This window comes from Prinia subflava, chromosome 13, assembly GCF_021018805.1.
Source record: "Prinia subflava isolate CZ2003 ecotype Zambia chromosome 13, Cam_Psub_1.2, whole genome shotgun sequence".
In the NCBI taxonomy this organism is placed as follows: Eukaryota; Metazoa; Chordata; class Aves; order Passeriformes; family Cisticolidae; genus Prinia; species Prinia subflava.
In genome coordinates this window covers 20,420,382-20,436,305 of record NC_086259.1, presented here as the reverse complement: position 1 = coordinate 20,436,305, position 15,924 = coordinate 20,420,382, and the positions used below count along the sequence as shown (strand labels likewise).

Below are 15,924 nucleotides of genomic sequence, written 5' to 3'. Positions count from 1 at the left end.
ACAGGGCAGGGGACAGGGCAGGGGACAGGGCAGGGGACAGGGCAGGGGACAGGCGTTCTCACTGCCGCACGGCACGGTTGGATGCGGTATCGGGAAGGATCCTCCTCATTTGAGAGTGATGGTGCCCTGGCACTTGCCCAGAGCAGCTGTGGCTGCCCCATCCCTGGCAGTGTCTAAGGCCAGGGTGGACGGGGCTTGGAGCACCCAGGATAGTGGAAGGTGTCCCTGCCCACGCAGAGAGATGGAGCTGGATGATCCTGAACGTCTCTTCCAAATCAAACCCTTCCATGATTCCGATTGCCCCCTTCCCCTGTGGAGGGGGCCATGGCCACACCTGTGCAGCCGGTAAAGCCTTCGAGCACCGGCAGAGGCTCACGCACAGAAACGTGGTTTGGTTTTCTTAAAACAATTTATTATTTCATTTTTATACAAAAACTGCGCAATCAAAACTTGGCCTTGGTCACCGCTGGTTTCTCAGCTTGTGTCAGACCCTTTTCCTATGATAAAAATATACAAACCATGACAACAGCTAAACACAGAAGTCAGGATTTTGGGAAAGCCCTTTGATTTTGGAAAGCACTTTTCAATGACTGCATGCTAATTATAGCTGGAAATCAAACCATAATCTGGGATACCAAAAAATAGACATCTGCCAGTAAATATTGAAGTAAATACAATTCCCTGTGATGGTGCATCTTTGGTCTGTATTGATCGAGAGCCTCATCGCACTTCTCCATCACACTGGGTTCACGATCTGAGCCCGTGTAGGGCTGGGAGCTCGAGGTATTTTGGAGAGTGCCAGAGAAACCCTTTTTTCCTCTGTGGAAAAGGGAAGAAGGACCTGGTCCTGCTCCCCACAGCCAGAGCACCTCAGTTCCAGGATGGGGAATGGACTAAACTGTTCCATGTCCTGCAGCCAAGGGGGCCAGGAAACACCCGGACTAGCCCAAAACCCCCCATCCCCAGCAAGCCTGAGCTTTTCTCCCTGAGGGAGATGAGGCACGGGGTTCAGGAGGTGTTGGGGGGGCTTTGGCCACCCCAGACAAAGACCGACATGAGTCCAGAGGGGTGAAATGAGGTGACAGCAGCGGGCTGGGGGTCCCTAATCGTCCTCCTCGCCGCCGCCGTAGAGCTCGGCCAGCTTGCGGAAGCGGCCGCCCCAGTCGTTGAGGTAGTCGTAGTCCTGGTCGGCGTCGGAGGCCGAGGAGTTGAGGGAGCTGAGCGAGGTGGCCTCTGAGCCGCTGCCCTCGTAGTCAAACACCAGCAGCGAGTCGTAGGGGGGGGCCGTGGGGTCCGTGTCGGCCGCCTTCAGGTTCTGGGGGAACAGAGGGGTGAGTGCCCATGTCCCCTGCGCTGGTGGGGCAGGGATGTGTCACCCCCTGGGTCAGCGCTCACCTCGTCAATGAAGTTCCCGATCTCGTCGGGGTTGGCGGGGCGGGGCCGGTACTGGGGGGCCGCCATGAGCGGGGGGGCCACGTCATTGCGGATCACCTCGGGCCGGGCGTCCAGCCCCCGGTGCAGCTGGCTCAGGTCATAGTCCTGGGGGGACAGCAGGAGTCAAGGCTCGAGGGACCACTGTGGGCACTGCCACCAGCACTTGGGGGGCAGGGTCCGACAGGCACAGCCGTCCCACCTGGTCCTCCTCACCACCGCCCTCCTCGTCGTAGTGGTACACATTGTCCCTCATGTCATCCTCGGGTGGGAGCAGTGGTTCCTTCACCACCTTCCTCCTCTTTACAAAGAGCAGCAGTAGCAGCAGGAGGACTGCAGGCACAGGGATGAGGTGTCAGGGCAGCAGGGAGAGGGTGACCCGCCCTCTGTCCCTCCCATCCTCGTCCCTGGGTACTCACTGAGCAGCGCCAGGATGCCCCCCAGGATGCCCAGGATGGCAGGCACGCCCATGCCACCCGAGATGAACGCTCGCCGCTCGCAGTTCTTGGCCGGCCCCTCGCAGCTGCAGACCTGGGCTCGCACTTGAGTGATCTGCTCCTTGTTCTGCCCATCCAGCAGCTTCAGGAAGATACTGTACTCGCCCGGCTCCAGCTCCTTCTTCATGCTCAGCTTCACCAGGTCTTGGTGAACCACAGAATCATTTGGGTTGAAGATGTTCTCCAAGGTTATTGAGTCCAGCCATCCCCCAGCACTGCCAAGGCCACCACTGACCCAATTTCCCATGTGCCTCATTCACACAGCCCTTAAATCCCTCCAGAGACGGAGACTCCATCACTGCCCTGTGCAGCCTGTTCCAATGCCTGACCAACCTTTCCATGAATTAATTTTCCCCAATATCCAACCTAAATCTCTCCTGGCACAACTCAAGGTTGTTTCCCCTTGTCCTGTCCCTTAAGGAGCAGATCCTGACCCTCACCTGGCTGCACCCTCCTGCCAGGGAGTTGTGGAGAGCGAGAAGGTCCCTCCTGAACCTCCCCAGCTCCCTCAGCCGCTCCTGGTGCTCCAGCTCCTTTCCCACCTCTGGTTTGGGAACACCCTTGGCATTGGCACAGGACTTTGCCCCATGGCAGGTCCTCAACCTAGTGCTCACTGCAGGGCCCAGCAGCAGAGCAGGTGGCACCCACCTGGTTCCTTCACCCTGACAGTCCAGTTGCTGCTGGAGCCGTGCATCAGCTCTGCCTTGAAGGGGTAGGTGTTGGGGGGCAGGTCCTTGTCGATGATCTTCAGCGTCTGCTCCTCGGGCTGCCGCTGGCAGATGTCGAAGCTCCGGGGCTCTGGCACGGGCCCGTTGTCGTTCACATCCTGAAGCAGGAGGAGCAGCGTCCCCGTGCCGGTGGCAAGCTTTGGTGACCCTGTGGGACTGAGAGTCAGCGAGGCACCCAGGGATGGGCCTGGACCCCATGGAGGGACATAGAGGTGGCCATGGGGCCACCATAATCCAGCTGGCCACCCTCACCGTTGTCCACGGCCAGGATGATAGCCTTGTAGGTGCTGTTGATGGCATGTGCTGACTCCCGGTCCAGTGGCTGGGCAGCCGTGACGATGCCGGTCTCAGAGTCAATGGCCAACCACCCCGCAGGGTCACTGCCCATGCGATACCTGGGGGCAGCCGGGGGTCAGCAGGGGGAGAGAAGGGGCACACGGTGCAGCGCAGCCCCTCAGGCACCCCAGCAAAGCTCCCATCACTGTCACCCTCCACTCACGTTATTTGCTGGTTCTGGTCCTTGTCGGGGTCCAGGGCTGTGTAGGAGGTGATCTGGTATCCCAGTGGCACATCCTCCCTCACCTCCACCCGCTTGACCGGGGGCATGAAGATGGGGGCTTCATTCACATCCCTGACCAGCACCAGCACAGTGGCTGTGGCTGGATTCAGGTCCACGGTGAAGGGGACCACGTTCTCCACTGACACCACGAGCGTGTACCGCTTCTGGGTCTCATAATCCAGGCCCTGGGGGTGGGAGAGAAGCTGGGTAGTGGCAGCGGGGAGCCAGCTGGTGCTGAGGCAGCCATGCAGCAGCGGGACTCACCTTTGCAGTTTTCAGGAGCCCATCATTAGTTTTGGGATCAGTGGTGATCTCGAAGTTGCCCTGCGGGTCCCCGCTCTGGATGTGGTAGACGGCTTGCCAGGCCGGGGAGCCTGGCAGGTCTTGGTCTGTCACATGCAGCCGGGCCACCAGCACCCCCACCTCGTTCTCATCCACTGGCTCCTCATACTGCAAGATGGGACAGGGACTGTCACCTGTGTGGCCCCAGGCACCCCAGCTGGGGGCTTGTGGCACGATGCCCGGGGAGGGCAGCGGCCGGGGCTGGGTGGTACCATGGCAGGGTTGAAGACGGGAGGGTTGTCATTGGCATCAGTGACTTTGATGATGGCAGTGGCAGTGGTGGTCAGGCCTGTGCCCTCCTGGTCTGCAGCCTGGATGATCAGCGTGTAGTTGGGAGTGGTCTGCAGGGCAAAATCACCCCAGTTAGGGTTGGGATGGGGACTGGGGTGTTCCCCTCCTCCAGGCATCACCTGCCTGCTCCTCCACCCTTCTCCAGCCTCGCTGCTCCCTGCTTGCACAGAGGCAGCTGATGTCTCAGCTGCCCACCTGAGGGGCTGGCACTGCACCCACTCCAGGGCTCAGCAAGGCTGGGGATCCCTGGGGTGTCCCCAGCACTGCTCCTAGTGGGCTCAAGGCTGCAGACACCCCTACAGCCAGGGACAGTGACCCATGGATGGCACATCCCAAAACCAGATGGACCCCAGGGCTCCGGTATCTCTTTCTCCCCATGGCACATCCCACTGTGGAGTAGCCGTGGGCCACTGTGGTTCCCCTGGGCCACGGCAAGGTGCCCACCTCCCAGTCCAGTCCCGTGCCAATGACACTGATGATGCCCTTCTCAGCGTTGATGGTGAACATCGGCTGTGCACCCTTGGGCTCCTCGCTGAGGATGGAGTAGCCGATGATGCCGTTGTTCACATTGATCGCATCATCTGCATCCGTAGCGTTCACGGTCATCACAGATGTGCCTGGACATGGGGACAAGCCAGCGAGACTTTAAAGATGGGACAGAATTCACCAGACACCCTGGCACTGCTCCCGCTCGGGGCTCTGCGTGGTCCCAGCTCAGAGCCCCCACGTACCCGGCTTTGCGTTCTCCTCAATGTAGCCAACAAAGACTTGCTGGGTGAAGACGGGCCGGTTGTCATTCTGGTCAGTGACAGTGATGATGATCTCCATGGGGTCTTCCACGGGCTGCCCGTTGGCCGACACGGCGTGGGAGTAGAGCTGCAAGGGCACAGTCAGTGTGTGCGCAGTCCCCAGGACTGTCCTCGTCCCATCATAGGCCCCCCTCACTCACCACGTATTTGTCCTTCTCCTCCCGGTCCAGGGGTTTTGTCACCTTCAGCCACCCTGTCTCCCGTTCGATGACGAAGACACCCACGGGGATGATGTCTGCTCCCTGCCCCGTGATGCTGTAGAAAACCTTGGTCTCCTTGTCCTTGTTGGATTTGATCTGGCAGCCAGGCAGGAAGAAACAGGTGGAGACACGTCCCAGCACTCTGGGGCCTGCCCTGGACCCTGCCCGGTCCCCACGGGCTCACATACCTGCACCAGGTTCTTGGGGAAGGGCCCCCGCTCATTCTCAGGGCAGTTGATGGGGGGGATGACCCAGTCCCTCTTCTGCCGCCGGAGGCCGTGTCCATGCTCGGGGAAGATCAGCATGTCGGGTACTGTGTCCTGTGGGGACAGTGGCTCTGCTCAGTGCCAGCACCTTGCTGAGCCCTCTGCACCAGGGACAGGGGCTGCTGTGACCCCAGGGAGCAGGGCTGTGCTTTACCTGCTGCATCTGCTCGTGGTGTCGGTGCTGGTGCCGCCGCCGGTGCAGGGTCACCTTGGCTGAATGCTTCTTGCCCATGGCATCCCAGGTGTGCACAGCAAAGGTGATGTCCCGGTGCTGGAGCTGCAGGGGCCGGGTGGCAGAGACGGTGCCATCCCTGCTCACCTTGAAGCGCGTGTCATCCGGGAGGAAGGCGGCACGGTGCGACTCTCCGCAGTCCACAAAGCTCACTGGGGACAGGGGACTGAGTGCCAGAGGGTTCTGGGGACGTGGGCACACACAGCACAGCCATGCCCCAGCAGCCTGGGGTGTGGGGTCACAGCACTGGTGGGGATGCTCCACACACAGTGACACACGCCCTGCCAGGATTCCATCCTGGGCACAACACACGGTGCATCCCTGCCCTGGCTTTGGTTGAGAATGGGAATGGCAGAACCTACTGTGCCATAGGATCCCTGCCAGACAGTAACAATGGGGCAAGTGACACCTGGCACAGCATGTCCCTGTCCCCAGCACCATGTGTGGCATGGTGCCAGGTGCAGCACACCCCCATATGGGTGTATCCCTGTGGCACAGCATGTCCCCAGGCATGGCATGCCACCACCACTGTGCCCATGCTGCTCCCGCTGCTTTTCCAATAAAAACAAGTGCAGCAGTCACTCACCTGCACTGGCACCCAGTGCCCTGGCAGCCAGGCCCCTGGACCTGCCCAGGTACCTCTGAGACCCCCAACCCCAGGGACAGCGGGCAGGCGGGGTCCCGATGTCACTGTTTGGCACCCGGCTGGGCGCAGCGGGGCTGGGCCGCCACGAGGCAGCGGTCAGCCGGCATCACATGAGCCGCGCTGCGTTCCCCAACAAGCGCCCTTTGTCTGGGAGAGCTGCCGGAGCCAGCGGCACCCGGAGCCAGCGCTGCCACCACCGCCCCGGCGTGCCCGCGCCTCGGCAGGGGACGGGGACGTGCCGGGGCGGGCGGGAGGCAGCGCGGCACAACCGAACGGAACGGGCCCGTGGGGGCAGGACAGCCCACAGCAGCCCAGGGATCCGGGGTGGCTGTGGGATGGAGGGGGGAGCGATCGCTGCCCCCCTGCCCACCACGGTGCCCCCGACCCGGCCCGGGAGGACCCGCCGGGACGATGCCAGCCCGGCTCAGCCCCCGGCAGGACCCCCGGGCAGGGCTGGGGGAGCCGGTGGGGCCGGCTGGGCAGGAACGCGCGGGGGCAGGCGGGGAAGGAGAGGCAGCCGCGGGCGAAGCCGCAGTGCTCGGCCCTGGCCCGGGGCCCGGAGGGTGCAGCGAGGGGCGGCACGAGGCCCCCAGCCCCACAATGGGTGCAGTGAGTGCTCAGTGCTCAGCCCGCACTGGGTTCAAGGAGGGCGCTCAGAGCCCGCTCCCCCCTTCCCGTTCTCCCCCCTTCCAACTCCCCCACTCCCCACCTGGCCATGCACAACCTGTTTTTCCAGCTTGGCTGAAGGAGGGCTGGTTCCAGCCCTCCTCTCCCCAGGGCTGGGAGCTGGGGGGGGTGGAGGGGAGGCCCTGTCCTGGGAATGATGGGGGTGGGAGAAAAGGAGAACTCAGGGACTCCTGCAGGAGGATCCCCCCCCTTCAGTCCCCCACCACCACCACCACCTACGGGGCACTGGGACAACCAGACTGGTGCAACCAGGCTGCCAAACAGGGTGTGGGGCTGAGACCCAGGGCAGTCCCCCAAAGCCACCTCAGGTCCTATGAGGTCCCAGCGGGGCTGGGGACAGGCAGAACAAGGTGTCACCTTCCCTGCAGTGCCACCACCCTGTGTGTTGTGCACACGCAGCAGTGCCAGGGCAGGGGGGCACCCCGGGGTGAAGGTGCTGCGGGTGACACATCCCACTGACGTCACCCCAGTTTCGCTGTGACTTCAGACTCTCGAGGTTTGTCCAGCCAGGACTGACGGGGACTGTCCCAGCCCCCACCACATCCCCACCACCCCAGAGCCCCCGACCCACGGAGCAGAGCCCTGGCAATGCCGCAGCCCCCGCGCAGGTGTTGCTGTTCGCCGCCCCGGCGCCGCGCCGGGCCTGTCTGGGCCTGCTGGAAGGAAAACACCGCACTCAACTTGTCAAGCTAATTACAGGCCAGCTTGAAAGCCTGGCCACAAGCTTTGGGGTGCTCTGTGGCCCAGCATGGCCTGGCGTGCACCAGGCTGGGCCACCCCATGGCTGGCATTGCCGTGGCACAGCTATGAATCACTGGGTGCCACAAAAGCCTCAAGGACAGACGGTCCCTTCCTTCCTCCTACGCCCTGACTGTGACCGGAACCCAAAATTGAAAGTGCTGCTGCCAGGACAGAGAATTTCCAGCAGGTCTCGGTGCTGCAGGGAAGTCACAGGGCTGCCGTCACCCTGGTATCAGGCCCAGCCCTGATGGACATTGGCTTTTTCATTAATGATCAGCCACAAGACAAACAAACACAATTCCTGAGGTATGGGGCAGGGCCCGGTTCCTGGCTCTCCCAAGTAAAGCCGTTAACGACTGTGGATGTTTGGGAGCCCTCGGTGCAGCACTGGGTGCTCAGTACCCCTCGGCTCTGTGCCCACCCAGCCACCCTGGCACACACACGGCAGTGCCAGCACCACTCTCAGCCATGAACTGGTGCAGATGGTGACAGCCACTGCACACAGCCCCAGAGCCCACAGAGTCCCTTTTGGGGACCCCAGAGTGGCAGCAGGTCCACATCACATGGGTCCCCGGTGCCCCTTTGCCACTCCAGAACAGGGCTTTAGTGCCAACACAGTGGGACACCAATGTCCCCAAAAGCCCAGGAGCCCATCCTGGTGCCCATCCGCATGCCAAGAGCTGCACTGTGGGTCCAAAGGGGGGCTCACCCTGGTGAACCCCGGGTGCCAGGAGAGGCACGGGGCAGGGCAGGCGCCTGAGCGCCCCACACCCCAACGTGCCGGCCCCAACAAGTCTGAGGTGCCTGAGTCAGCGCCGCCCGCGCCGGCGCACCCCGGGGAGCGGCTCCGCTGCCCCCGCGCCACGGCGCCATCCCGCCGTGCCGGGACCACCGGTGCCCACCAGTGCCCCCAGTGCGGCCCCACCGCTGCGTGGGGACACCCCAGGCTCTGTCCCCCACGGCACCTGCCACCACAGCGAGCCTGTCCCCACTGTCGCGACACTGTCCCCACCGCCACAGCGCCAGCCCCATGGCTCCATCCCCGTGGCCACGCCAGCACCACTTGGGCACGGAGTCACGGCTTTATGTCCCCCATTGCCCACCCCTGTCCCACACACCCCCCTGTCCTCCACACCCGGTTGTCCCCGGGTCCTCACCTCGTCCCAGTGCCCGTCCCGCCGCCACGCTGTCCCGCGGCACCGCCAGAGCAAAGGTCTCGGCGGTGAAGCCGGGCTGGCACGACGCTGCCCGCTGGCACAGCCGCTGCCCGCTCTGCCCGGAGAGAGAAGTTAGCACCGGGCAGGGTCCCGAGCAAGGTCCCGCTGCCCCGGGCAGGGTCTCGGCGAGGTCCCAGGCAGGGTCCCGCCGCCCCATTCCGTGGCTCACCTGGAGCAGGAGCAAGAGGAGACAAAGCGGGACCGAGCAACCCGCCCGCCGCCCCATGGCCGGTGCCGGTGGCGGTGCCGGTTGGTGCCGGAGGGATCGGGTGCTGCCGCCACCGAGTCGCAGGTGCGTCCGGTCCCCTCCCTATCCCTCCCCGCAGGTGTCGACCCCGCCGAGAACCGCCCCGTCCCGCCCCGACGGGAGGCGGTCCCGCCCCGCCCGCACCCGGAGCCCCGGTATTCCCGGTATCTCCGACTCCCGGTTCCTCGAAACCCCCCACGGTACTGGTGTGGTTCTGCTTCCACGGCCTCCGGTACCGTGGTACCCGTGTTACCCCTACAGCCCCCGGTACCCCCAGTGCCCCACCAGCCCCCAGTACAACACCCCTGGTGCTCTGCCCGTCCCGGGTACCCCCGGCTCCCCGTGCCCCTGATGTTCCCAGCCCCAGCCACACAGCCCTCGTGCTTCCCATGCCTCTCCCGTCCGGGCCGTGGGAGCAGGGGGTGTTGATGGGTGACAGGAGGCAGAAGTACCCCAGGGTGTCCCCGTGCCATGGCCCTGCAGATCCCAGCTCTGCAGTGGGGACAAACATCGTGCCCAGGGACACCCCAGGCAGGAAGGGCCCCTCAGGACGCTGCAGTCCCCAGCTTCCCCTATATCCCTCTGTCCCAAAGCACAGCACAGCTGGGAGTGCTGTGCCCACCCATGGTCATCTCAGGGGGTTGGGGTGGCAGCCTGGGGGCAGCAGGGCTTGGGCTGCCCAGGCCAGGAGGGATTTAGCACCAGGAATGCCCAATGCCACCAGTGTCACTCCTGTGAAGGGACAGATTGGCAGTCAGTGCCCTGCCCATGCCCATCAGCACCCCTTGGGGACAAGGACACCCGGGGGGAGGGGGGGCACAGGCACTGCCCCTGCATGGGTGACACTGCAGCTGTGCCATGGGTTCCACACTGTGGTGGGCAAGGGGGGACATGGCTGGGGAAGGGTCACTGCAGGGCTGGGGGCAGTGCCAATCTCCAGGGCACAAAGTGACACAGAGCATGGAATATCTAAAAAAACCAAATTCTTTATTAAAACTGACTCAGCTCCCATCCCCTTGTCCGCAGCATCACACGCCATCATTCCATACCTTAAAAAACAGATAATAACCACAAAAACGCAGGCGAGGAGGTGAGGGGGCTGCGCTGGGGTGGGGGTCACGGCAGGGGGAACCCCCAAGGCACAAAAGCAGCAATAAGGCAGGGAGGCAGGCTGGGGGTCCCTAATCATCCTCCTCGCCGCCGCCGTAGAGCTCGGCCAGCTTGCGGAAGCGGCCGCCCCAGTCGTTGAGGTAGTCGTAGTCCTGGTCAGCGTCAGAGGCCGAGGAGTTGAGGGAGCTGAGCGAGGTGGCCTCCGAGCCGCTGCCCTCGTAGTCAAACACCAGCAGTGAGTCGTAGGGGGGGGCCGTGGGGTCCGTGTCGGCCGCCTTCAGGTTCTGGGGGAACAGAGGGGTGAGTGCCCGTGTCCCCTGCGCTGTGACCCCCTGGGCTCTCCAGGTCAGGACTCACCTCCTCGATGAAGGTGCCGATGTCGTCGGGGTTGGCGGGGCGGGGCCGGTACTGGGGGGCTGGCAGGAGGGTGGGGGCCACGTCATTGCGGATCACCTCGGGCCGGGCGTCCAGCCCCCGGTGCAGCTGCCGCAGGTCGTAGTTCTGGGGACACACACACATGGAGAGGGACAGAGCCAGGTTGCCCACGCTGTCACCAGACCCCTGACCCCCACACACACCTGGTCCTCCTCGCCACCGCCCTCCTCCCCGTAGTAGAAGATGTTGTCCCTTGTGTCATCTTCAGGCAGCAGCAGTGGCTCCTTCGTCACCTTCCTCCTCCTCACGAAGAGCAGCAGTAGCAGCAGGATGACTGGGGGGAAGAGTGCCACCAGTGACCCCCACTGTGCCCAGGGCAGGGGTATCCCCACAGCCCCAGGATCCCCACTCACGCAGCAGGGCCAGTAACGCGCCCAGGGTGGCGAGGACGAAGGGCAGGGCGGTGACAGGCTGGGGTCTCTGGGGACAGCCCTGTGCCAGCCCCTCACAGGCGCAGACCCGTGCGGTGACAATGGTCACTTGGGCTCTGCCCGGCTGGTCCAGCAGCCGCAGGTACACGCTGTAGGTGTCCGGCTCCAGCGGTGCCACCAGCTGCAGTGTCACTGTGTCACCTGTGTGAGATTGGGGGCTCACGGATGATGCACCAGGAGTGCAGCCATGGCACAGCTGCCCCTGCCGAGGAACCCCCACCTCATGTTGAGCCCCAGTGCAATACCTGTGTCCCCCACCTCCACAGCCCAGCTGTCCCCCGAGCCGTGCGTGAGCTCGGCGCGGAAGGGGCCGGTGTTGGGGGGCAGGTCCCGGTCGGTGACGGTGAGGAGCTGGGGCTGGGGGCTGCGCTGGCAGACGGTGATGTCCCGTGGCTCGGCCTCGGGGCCGTTGTCGTTCACATCGAGCAGGGTGAGGAGAAGCGTGCCCGTGCCCGTGGCCGGCGGTGAGCCTGGTGGGGACAATTCTGGAGGGGGGACCCCAAACCCAGGACCCTCAAGGGGACATGGGTGACTGAATAGCATAGGGACAGAGGGAGCCTCAAAACCAAGACTTCCCAGGGACAGATACTCTCCGGGGAAGGGTGGAAACAGCGAGGAGTGATGCTGGAGGGGGGAGTCCCAAACCCAGGATTCTCACGGGGCTCGGGTGCCCCGGGCAGGGGTGGGGCCAGGCAGCCCCCGCACTGCTCCATGCTGGAGCGGGGATGTGTTTCCTGGGGATGGCAGCATGTGCCCCTCACGCGGGAGGGGAACAAGGCCCTTTTCATGTCCCTCACCATCATCCACGGCCAGCAGCATGGCCACGTAGGTGCTGTTCTTGACGAAGGGGGACTCGCGGTCCAGGTGGTCCTGCGCGGTCACCAGGCCATTCTCGGGGTGCACGGCCAGCCAGCCCGCCGGGTCGTGCCCCACCACGTACCTGGGGGCACAAGGGAGCTGGTGCTGCAGCGAGGGGCAGCAGAGACCCCCCCAAACCTCCACTCCAACACTGTCCCTGCTCACTTGATCCTCTGGCCCTGTGCCTTGTCAGGGTCCTGGGCCGTGCAGGCGGCCAGGGTCTGCCCTGGGGGCACATCCTCTGACACCGTGGCCAGCTGCACCGGCGGCACGAACACCGGGGCCTCATTGACATCCTCCACAGTGACTGTCACTGTAGCAGTGGCCATCGGCAGCTTCACGACGAAGGGGACCTCGTTGGCCACTGCCACGTGGAGCACGAACTGCTGCTTGGCCTCGTAGTCCAGACCCTGGGAGAGGGGGAGACATGGGCAGTGAGAGCAGAACAGGCAGGACCCCGCTGTGGGCAGCAACGGGGTGCCACGGGGTGCCACAGACCTTGGCGGTGCGGAGGATGCCCTCGTTGGTGGCAGGGTCGGTGGTGATGGCAAAGGCACCGCCGTCGTTGCCGCGCAGGATGGAGTAGACGGCTCGCCACGCCGGTGTGCCGGGCTCGTCCAGGTCGGTGACAGCCAGCCGGGCCACCTCCCGCCCGGCCGCGTTCTCCGGCACGGCCGCCTCGTACTGCGGGTCAGGGGCACCGTCAGCACCACGGCTCAGTGGGCACCGGAGGGGTCACAGCCAGTAGGGGGGCCCACATTTACCGCTTTGGGGTCAAACTCGGGGGCATTGTCATTGACATCAGCGATCTCGATGACGGCCAGCGCTGTGGTGGTCAGCCCCTCACCGTCCAGGTCAGCTGCCTGCACGGTCAGGGTGTACTCCCGCACACGCTGTGGTGGACAGACAGACAGACAGACAGACACCCTGTCAGCCCCTGCCTGGGGCTGGGACCCCTGCCCCACGGTGCTGCAGAGCCCACCTCCCGGTCGAGGCCACTGGCAATGACGCTGAGGGTGCCAGTGGCCCGGTTGACAGTGAACATTTGGGGATGGGGCTCCCGCGGCTCCTGGCTGAGGATGGAGTAGGCAACGACACCATTGTAGGTCTCCACCGCATCATCTGCATCCGTGGCTGTCACCTGCATGACGGAGGTGCCTGGGGATGTGGATGTCCAGGTAAGTGCCAGGATTCAGGTAAGTCCAGGGATAGTGCCAGGGCTGTGCCCAGGAAACACGGCTGGTGGGATGCAGAGATTCCCCAAGGCACAGAGTCCTACCTGGCAGAGCTCCCTCTGGCACAGAGCCCCTGAACACCTCCTGCGTGAACTGGGGCTTGTTGTCATTCTGGTCTGTCACTGTCACAATGATCTCCATCGGCTCCTCCACGGGCTTCCCATTCTCAGACACGGCGTGGGAGAAGAGCTGCAGGGTGGGGTGTGAGTGGGGGGCCTGCAGAGCACCCCAACATCCCCGTGGTGTCCCCAGGCAAGGACCTACGTGGTACTTGTCGATGTGCTCACGGTCCAGTGGCTGCGTTACTTTCATCCAGCCCGACTCCTTCTCAATGGTGAAGATGCCCTCAGGGGGGGCATCGGCTCCCTGCCCTGTGATGCTGTAGAAGATCTTGGTGTCTCTGTCCCGGTTGGATTTGATCTGGGAGGAGGCACAGACAAGGGGATGGGGCCAGTATCCCCCACCACACCACACCCTGCCCTGATGCAGTGGGGATGCACCCCCAGCGCCCCTCCATGCCCACACCCCCTGCCCAGACTGACCATACCTGAACCAGCTTTTTGGGGAAGGGGCCCCTCTCATTTTCAGGAACCTTGATGGGGGGGATCACCCAGTCCCTCTTCTGCCTCCTGAGAGTGGCGCGAGCCCTGGGGAGCTCCTGTGGGACGGGGGTGAGTGAGGGCACAGCCGGCTGGGCGAGCAGGGGCTGGGGGATACGCGGTGCAGCGTTACCTGGGGGGAGCGCCTGCTCTCTGTGGGAATCGGGGCAGGGTCTGGCTGGCCAGCGGCATAGCGGGGGGAGCCAGCATCTCGGGGGGGTGCGGCGAGCGCCCTGCCCACCCCCGGTAGCCGCACGGGGCCCCCGTCCTCCCGCACCCCGACATCGGCCTCCTCCGTCCTGTATGGCCCCGCGCAGCCTCCAGAGCTCCCTGCGAGAGTGAGGGGTCGGGGGATGAGGGGGACCTCTGCCCCGACACCCCCGAGCCGCAACAACCAGCGCCAGGACCCCGCAGTCCCCCAGAGTCCCGAGGGAGTGAGGCAGGGGACGGTGGAAGAGGGGGAGAGGACACAGGAGCGGGCAGGGAACACCGGGCGCCGTACGGGAGCGCGCTGGAAGTTTCGGTGGAAGTTTCGGCTTTGTTTCACAGATGATGGGAAATTCCTGGGCGGGCAGAGCCCTGCCCCAGCCCCCTCCCGGTGTGTCACCCCCTCGGGGCTCCCAACCCCCCGTGGCCGGATCATTGGGCACTGACTCTCCCTCCCCCGCCTCCCACGCTGCATCCCTCGTGCTGGACACAGCCCCAGCTCCGCAACCCCCCGGGGGAAGGATTAGGGGATTAGCGGAGCTGAGCCAGCTCCGGCGGCCGAGCGGCCCAGGGCGGGACACGGAGCGGGCTGGGGGGGCTGCGGAAGGCGTGGAATGGGGCAGGGAGAGCTGTGCCCCCTCCACACCGGAGGGAGCGAGCCAGGGGCGACGGTGGGGCCATGTGGGGAGCAGCAACCGTGCCCCGAGGGCAGCACCGGGCCCCTCCCAGTCGCGGTGGCCGCGATAAGACTTTAATGGAGCTGGACGGGCATCAATCTCCCCCCTGGTAAGCGGGGCACCAGGAGCCCCGGGAAGCCCCCGTCACGGGGAGCCCCCAGCCCCGCTCCCCAGCTGCGGCACGGGTTGCTGTTCCCACCGAAGGGCCGGGCGGCACAGGGGGTACCCCACCCTGTCCTCGGGGGTCCCTGCACGGAGGGCCCGCAGGGCACCGTGCCCGCTGGGTGCCAAGGCGGAGCCGCGCGGTCGGTGCCCGAGCCACGGGCTGCCTACGGAGGGGGGTCGCAGTGGCGTGGCCAGACCCCAGCCCGGCAGCGCCCACCTCCAGCCCTGGCAGGCTTAGCTGATGGGAACGGGATGTGAAAACGGGATGTGGTGCCCACGGCAGGCGGAGGTCGAGGCCCCTCCCTGGCACTTACCGCCGAGGAGAGCTTTTAAGTGCTCCCGCGGCCATTAGACGAGCGCTGGCTCCGGCAGCGTTCCCGGGCAGCCTCAGTCTCCCGGGAGCCGCCGAGCGAAGAGGGCAGCGGGCCCGGGCCAAGCGCCGGCAGAGGGCCAAGAGCTGGCCAGCCTCGGGCCGGCCCGAGCCCGCACCCCACGGCCGGAGAAGGGCGGCCCTGGGGCACCAAGCCCCATTGCCAGCCCGGCGCCGGCCACCCACCCTGCGGGGACCCAGCCCTGCTCGCAGCGGGCGCCCCACGGCTGGGCCAAAGGCACTGGCATCAGCCGCCACCAGCCCAGCGGGACCAGACGGGCACCGCCAGCCCCAGGGGGCACAGCCAGCCCCATGGCTAAGCTCCACAGCCCGGGGAGAAGCACATCCCTAGACCACAGGAGCCCAGCCAGCCCCACGGCGCAGCCACACTCGGGGACCCCCGCCAGCCCCACAGCACTGCGAGGTCCTCCCGAAAAGCAGCGGCCCCACCACCGGGGGCAAAGCGATCCTGATCGCGGCAGTGAGGGAGGCCCTGCCGCCCCCCTAGTGCTCGGCGCCCCGATCGTGGCTCCAGCCCGTCCCCGAAGTGTCCCGGGGGTCCCGGAGCCGCCGCGCCCCGACGGTGCGAGTTACCTGGTGCGGGGAGCGGCCCCCGGCGCAGCCCCGGGAGGACGCACGGCGGCGCCGGGGAGAGGGCGGCCGCCGGCAGGAGCGGGGAGAGGAGGAGGATGAAGATGGAGAGCGGACAGAGCCCGGAGCGCGGCCCCCGCATGGCCCCGGCCGTTCCCGCTGCTGCTGCCGCTCTCCGGTCGCCGCCCGCCGCGTCCCGCCCCGTCCCGCCCCGCAACGCCCCAGGTGAGGCGGTGGCCGCGCAGGTACCGCCCAGCACGCCCCAGGCATCCCCCGGCAATGCCCTGGACCCCTCCTTTGCCCCTGGGACCCTCCAACACCCTCCAACACCCCCGCAAGCCCCGTTATACCGC

At 65.3% G+C, this 15,924-nt stretch overlaps 1 protein-coding gene across 1 annotated transcript; it reads right to left on the bottom strand.

Moving 5' to 3' along the window:
- Window positions 1–390: 390 nt before the first annotated feature.
- LOC134557822 (uncharacterized) lies at window positions 391–15,771 on the bottom strand. Its single transcript, XM_063411088.1, is given in 31 exon segments — window positions 391–1,315; window positions 1,396–1,539; window positions 1,634–1,764; window positions 1,851–2,072; window positions 2,577–2,804; window positions 2,909–3,051; window positions 3,156–3,400; window positions 3,480–3,665; window positions 3,770–3,898; window positions 4,293–4,465; window positions 4,580–4,724; window positions 4,798–4,953; window positions 5,046–5,177; window positions 5,278–5,507; window positions 8,587–8,701; window positions 8,816–8,956; window positions 10,078–10,287; window positions 10,361–10,504; window positions 10,582–10,712; window positions 10,792–11,010; window positions 11,115–11,339; window positions 11,667–11,809; window positions 11,893–12,222; window positions 12,224–12,411; window positions 12,492–12,620; window positions 12,710–12,885; window positions 13,007–13,151; window positions 13,227–13,382; window positions 13,510–13,620; window positions 13,695–13,891; window positions 15,575–15,771. Coding segments are annotated over 31 exon segments (5,376 nt in total). The 5' UTR covers window positions 15,714–15,771; the 3' UTR covers window positions 391–1,102.
- Between the last annotated feature and the right edge of the window lie 153 nt (window positions 15,772–15,924).